The sequence below is a fragment of the Colossoma macropomum genome, unplaced genomic scaffold (genome assembly GCF_904425465.1).
Source record: "Colossoma macropomum unplaced genomic scaffold, Colossoma_macropomum, whole genome shotgun sequence".
NCBI classification, from domain to species: domain Eukaryota; kingdom Metazoa; phylum Chordata; class Actinopteri; order Characiformes; family Serrasalmidae; genus Colossoma; species Colossoma macropomum.
The window spans coordinates 37,759,733-37,766,518 of NW_023494795.1; the positions used below are offsets into that span (position 1 = coordinate 37,759,733).

Sequence of the window (6,786 nt, forward strand, 5' to 3'; positions counted from 1 at the left end):
TACCTTTTCTGAATTACCGCTATTTTACCATTATCAAGGTTCACTGGTTGTTTGGACAGTATATATAAAAGACTATGTTATGGATTGTAGACATCGCAGCCCCCATCACCACCACTGTAAAGACTTTTGAGTTGGCAGTTTAGTGTAGATTGCACCATTTTGTGTCAAACACTCAGACTGTTTACATTTTAAAGATTTAGTTATGCAGAAATTTAGAAAAAAACTGCTTTTTAATGTAGTGTTGACTCGAACGAAGCAACTTGGGGAACACTTCTGTACTGTAGTCTATTAGTGTTTCACTGTCTCGCTGCCTCTGTCAGGATGAGTGCAGTGAGGATGGAACACTGGCAGATGACACTGGAGCCTCAGAGAGCATGGAGTGGACTTCCAGACCCACCATCTGCAAACAGTCAGTATGCACCTTAACCGCTGGTTATTAAGTATCTTGCAATATGATTATTTGCCACTAGGTGGCAGTATAGTTTTAAGCAGAGTTCCTGGGTTTAAGTGGACTGTGTATAATGCATGTAGTACCTATAGGAAGAGAAAAACGTCAAACAATATCAGAATCTGGTCTACACTACATTTCAGTGTATCAATAATATAGTAATGTAAAGATAATGAATGTGTTTATTTTATATTTCGATGAATGAGAGGTTATGATGAACTTGCATGGTACCTTTACTTCCTTGTTGTGCGTTCCTCATTTCCCAGACCCTGTATTCTCATCATGGACTCCTTGCGTGGCCCTGCAAGATCAACTGTGGTGAAAACATTGCGAGAGTAGGTCACCACTTGGTTTGCTGTTTAGCCTGTGATTTAGCCCTCAGATAATTGATCTTAATGAATGTTTTACTCTGTCACTGCATGCAGTACGCAGAGAATTAACTTCCTGCACTGAGAACTGATTACACTTATTTAATACTCGATGATGGGATTAGGTTCCCAGTTGGAAGACATAGGCCTGTGATTGTATTGGATTTCCATTAGGATATGGGGAAAGTATAAACGTTGTTGCTTTACATTTGCCCAGAACAGTATGTACGTTTTAAAATGGGTATTTGTACATGACTTTGTTTTTACTTAGGTATCTGGAGGTGGAGTGGGAGGTGAAGAAGGGCTCTCGGAGGAGTTTTGGGAAGGATGTGATGAAGGGCTCCAGCCCACGTGTGCCTCAGCAGGACAACTTCAGCGACTGTGGCGTCTATGTCCTGCAGTATGTGGAGAGCTTCTTCGAGGTACAGTTGAAAAAATTAATTCAGTCGTGACAAGTCCAGCTGGATCTGGTGCAGTTTCAGTGTGGAATTGGCCCACAGTAATAAGTGCATATGGCTAACAGGTCTGTTACTGCATGCTTATGAGGCTAAACAACATGCTTGTAATAAGTATATTGTGGCTCATGTACAGAGTTAGTATCTGTATCATCTATACCAGCGTGTTCGTATTGGTGTTGCATAACAATCTTGGTAGATAACGAGCATCTTATCCGTGGTAGAGGGCTGCATGGGCATGAAATTGAAGTCTGAACCTGACCTGTACCCATGATTTTGAGACCAGGTCCTACCAACACTGCCAAATTTGAAACCTGACCCAAACCCGATCACACACAATAACAGATAAATTATCACGCACCCAGTTTCACAGCGCTTTCCTTTAGTGTTTGAGTTGATCAACAGAAAATATCTTGCTGAGATAAACTGCTATTTTCCACACTATCTCCCTCAGCTATTAGCTCCACTGCACTAAACTTCCTTCCTATTGTAGAAATGCTTAACACACTTGAGGCGAAGTGAAAAAGCAAGGGGAAAAATCTGCTGTCCTTTCTGCCAACTAAACACATCACTCTCATTATCCATTGTGTGACTGCTACCGATGTACTGTTTCATTCATTTCATGTTACCCTACTCCTCAAATTCAGGAGCTATTCCAAACGCAGCTATAAGCTGTAATGCCATGAGAGAGACGGTCTGTGTCTGAGAACCTTTCAAATAAAAACATCTACTTCAAAAAAAATTATTAGTAATTGTGAAATATCAGCCCAAAGCCAGCTCAGAACCCGCTATTTTGTCGGGTCCTGTTGGGCTCGGATTGGGTACCAGATAGGGATTTGCATTTCGACTTATTTTGATATTGAGGTTCATGAATGGATGTTTGGGAAGGAAAAACAGCAGGGGGGAAAAATCTGACTTTGGCCAAAATATGTAGGGCTGTAGGCTTACCCTTTTAGCTGACAGCACTGGTGTTGCATAAAAATGTAGTAGCACACAGAGGAATATACTTGAAAGCATGTTTTGTATTATCATTCAGAAATAGCCAAGGGAAATCAGTATGTTTTGGTGATGTTGGATCTGTTGGATGCTGACGAGGACTTGCAGTCTTATTTCCTCCTCAGTGGATGATGTGCCAGCATGTTGTCTGTCAGAGCAGTATATTGTCATTGGACCTGGCTAAGATCATCTAGAGTAGTTAGGCTTGTTAGAGATGCAGCCATAGTATCTCCACCTTCTCGGCCACATCGTTGACACGCTCTCACGTTCAGGCACTTGTATTTCGGTTTCACAGAATTGTTTTTTCTGTCTGTTTTCTGTTTTACCATGATGAAATGTAAAGAATACCCAAACAGTGATTTCAGCATTCGAATACTGCCATTTTAAATGGTTAAGAGTACTGGACCACCCCTGCACATCCCTAATAACAGACCTCTAATCCACAGTGACATGCTACTCTATAAAGTGTGTCATGTTGTTAGAAATACTCCTGTAGGGTTACTTGCAGTGCAGTTTTAACAGTCTAGAGCTGTACCAGGACTGTAGGACTTACAGCATAGAGTACCAGTACTTATATTAATTCAATACCACTGACATATATATATCAAATACTGAGATATGGTAATATATATTGAAAACATTGAGAGTAAAATTTACAAGCACTCACAAGCACTTCAGAGTCAATGTATCAAGACTGTTTAAAAGACTGAGAATAAAAGGTTTTTACTATAGTGTGTACACAAGGCCTGGTGACTGCTTATGATTTATCAGAAGGTCCTAAAGCTTTATAATAAAACCGTCTTAGTGTATACTTTGAAGGACAACAGGCACATGGTGCACATTCTTGGGTTGTGCTGCTTCTGTATGTAAAATAATGCTACCAGGCTGTAATACAGAGGTGTATATTTAGAAATTTTTGAATATGCTAATTATAATACATGTTAAATAATATCTTTTTTCTGTCTTTATCTATTTAATAGAATCCTATACCAAGTTTTCATCTCCCCATGACCTTATTGGACTGGTTCCCCCAGCAACGGATGAAAACTAAACGTGACGAGATCAAGGAGCTCATTCTGAAGATTCAGTCTGAACAGCAATCGGACAGGGAAAACTCTGGGCAGGCGGAGCCTTGTGACAGCCCCTGCGAAGACCTGGACGTTGGAGACGCCTTAGAGTCAGCTGATCTAATTCCACCAATCAGCTCTTGAGCTCCACCTCATGCTGCTATGCTCTTACTATGATGTGGTCCTGCTGGCCCGGCCTCGCGCAAAGCCGGCGGCCAGCCGGGGCCCTCTGTGATTGTACGCTGCTGGACGACTCCGCCGTTAATTCTTCTGAAAACTGTTTCCGTTCCTCCCTCATTAACAAAAGAGCAAGAACACTTTTTAATTTGTATTAAATAAAATGTACATGTACATACGCTGGAAGGGTTTTTTTGTTTGTTTGTTTTGTTTTCTTTAGCTTTCTTTTTGGGGGTTTTGTTGCCGCCTTTGTGGAACTGACGTCTCATCATCTCACGTCTCACTCTTGCGCCATCAGTGGGGTTAAAAAGTATTCGTTAATGTGATGACTTCATGAGGGGCACAGATGGCCTTGGTCACTCCGTAAGCCTGCAGGATTAGCTACAGTACTGTTTAATGTCCTGTTCGGTTTGTACTTCAACTCATGCTTCTGACTGTATAGAACAGTTTGCTGTTGTTTGTAGACTAAATATCCAACACAATCTGGAATTATTATTATTATTATTATTATTATTATTATTATTTTATTTTTTTATAAACATCTAATTCCTCATGGCATAACACAGTTGCTAGTCAGTGCCTGTCGAAGCTTTATACGATGTGACCACACGTAGGTGGACTTCATTTTCAATATTAAACTATTTGAGATGCAAGAGTGCACATCTGCCTTAGTTCATACAAATACAAGCATTTGAAGTGTCCGTAACAAGTTCTCTTTTCTATTCTTTATTCGTCTGCAATAATTAATTGTTATAATTATTTCATAAAGTAAATAAATAAGAAAATAATTACAGCACTTGACAAGAAGCTCAGACGAATTAAATGTCTTGTACAACTTTTCTTGACGATCAGCGGATCCTTCACACGAGATCCATCATGGTTCTTCACTCCACTGTATGAGCTACCCAACAATTAGCCATCATAGTGATGACTATACAAAAGTGGAATATAAACACTGCTGCTTACCTTATTGTTTACTTTATATCTTTACATCGGACAGGTGACCATCTGTAAACTGAAAAGATCTCCGTCCTTGTGTTTCTGGTGGACTATGAGGGTGCAGTCAGTATATTTTAGGTATGCTATTTACCTATAGACATAGCACTGATGACTGATACTGAAACCTTGAGAGACAGTGGCCTCAAAAATACTGACACTTTAACCATTGGTAATCTTTAATGATGTCTTTTTAGGTGACTTCAAATGTTTAACAAAACATTTGTTTCAGAGAAGCTTTTAGCACCACATCAACACAGACTCAGCTCTCGGTGTGGAGAAAGTCCAACCAGACTGCACTGCGGCTGCCATAAAGGTGGAAACAACAAAGTCTGGGGTTGTGGTGGTGGCTTGGGTGAGCTGGAATGCTACTGAAAAGAAAATGAGTGTTGGAATGGTCTGTTTAAAATTAGTTTGGTATTTTACTTCGAAAAACAACGAACTTAAATTATGTATGACACAAATGTCCAAATACTGTTTGGTGCTACTGTATTTTTAATTAACGCAGGTACCTGAAGTAGACTATCGTGCCACTTCTAATACTGCACTACAGGAGGAAATACACAGCTGACAACATGACTCACACAACGTGAGTGTTGCTATTTCAGGACAGGTTTGTTACAGGATTGGATTAGATTTTATTCCTTTTTTTCCCCGTCTAACATCCAAACCAGGATTTTCTGCGGATAATCGGACCGATGCATACCTAGTATCAGATTGCTTCTGATGCTGTTGTGAAAACATCTTTAACGTTTCATATTGACCTGTTATTTATTATTATTTTTTAATATACACGTCCTCCTGAGGGCATCATAGCCGCTAGTTGGTGCCTGTCGAAGATTTTATCGAACATGATCACACACAAGGCCTCTGGAAAAATTACTGAGAAGTTTGTTGATTGGAAATCTCATGGTAAACCTGATTCATTTATAAGAGAGCAGTTTATTTTAAGGCAGTGAATTCAGGAATTTCTCAGTGCTTGATGCCTGAAACAAATAACGAATGCTGAGGTGAGAGACGTTTGTTTGCTTAGTGCTTTTAATTCTTCACAGCTGTGATCCTTTTTCCAGCTTCTGTCATCACAGAGATACAGAAGTTCAGAGACGCCATAAGGTAGTTATAATTTTCTGGATTGTTATCTTGAGATAACGAGTTAACTATCTTGTGATCTCAAGATAACAAAGTTATCTTGACAGTCATTATGTCAAGATAAGAGTTATCTTAAGTTCATAATTAACTTGATATCTCAAGATACCTACGACTGTTATCTTGACATAACAGGTTAATTATCTTGTGATCTCAAGATAAGTTAAAAAACAAAGTTGTTATCCTGATCACAAGATAATTCATTAATAATTAATCAAGATAACGATTATAGCAACAGCTCGTGGCCTCTCCGGACTTCCATACAGATCCTTGATTCATTGCAGTTCTTAAATCTCCTTTTTTTGCCATATAATAATTAGGTGCCATCCATGATCTATATATTACAGCCACTCCGGCCACAGTGACGACTTACCCATCTCTAGATCTGTGGTAAACATGCCAACTTGCCTCCCACAGCTGCACCTCAGTAATCTTTAGAGTGAGATTTTCCAGTTTAAAGACCTGGAAGACCCCCTTCTGATGATGCACCTTGCAGGTGGGAGCAACTTAGCACCTTTTCAACCTTTGAAAAACTGCAACTGCTTTAGGGTGATTTTTGGGTGGGGGGTTATTTTAAGTTGAATGATGGAAGACAAGACCACTAATGCTACTACTAGGAAGTTTAATACCTTATTGCAGCTGTTTAACGTTAGTAGCTGTCATTACAGTGGATAGAACTGATTTCTCAAACAACAGAAATGACTCGCCAGATGAGGAGGACTAAAACTAAAAAAAAAAATTAAAAGCTACTGTTAGCAAAGTAGCTAAGTTACCTAGCTAGATACCGTACTTCATTTTGGCTTCATTTCTCTGGCTAAAGTGGTAAAAAAAAACTTGTTTTGGGTGTCAACCAAGCTAAAAGCTAAAGTTAAAAGATAGCTACCTGGCTGTACAGTACCTCCGTTTTCTCTTCTTTTTTCTGCCTGAAAGGGTAAAAAACTTGTTTCTGTTGTCCATTTTGTGCTGAATACAGATAGAATTGTCCTTCTTTATGATTCTGCTTGTCAACAAAGGTAAGAATTAGACCAAAGCAACCTTGGTTGTATTTATTAGCCAGTAGCTCAGTGGCTAGGCTAGCAGTCGAGATTGGTTGGCACCAGAGGGTTTTCCAGAGGTTGTGAGCATAGATATAC

The 6,786-nt window shown here is 39.5% G+C and overlaps 1 protein-coding gene across 9 annotated transcripts in view; it reads left to right on the forward strand.

The window, feature by feature from the left end:
• The window catches only part of senp6a (SUMO specific peptidase 6a), a 33,167-nt gene extending 28,996 nt beyond the window's left edge, over window positions 1–4,171 (forward strand). For all 9 annotated transcript variants that reach the window (XM_036582354.1, XM_036582355.1, XM_036582358.1 and 6 more), the window contains 4 exons: window positions 321–409; window positions 715–783; window positions 1,088–1,238; window positions 3,248–4,171. In XM_036582354.1, the coding sequence (XP_036438247.1) occupies window positions 321–409; window positions 715–783; window positions 1,088–1,238; window positions 3,248–3,478 (540 nt within the window). In that variant the 3' untranslated portion in view covers window positions 3,479–4,171. The remainder of the gene's footprint in view (window positions 1–320; window positions 410–714; window positions 784–1,087; window positions 1,239–3,247) is intronic.
• Window positions 4,172–6,786: the final 2,615 nt, after the last annotated feature.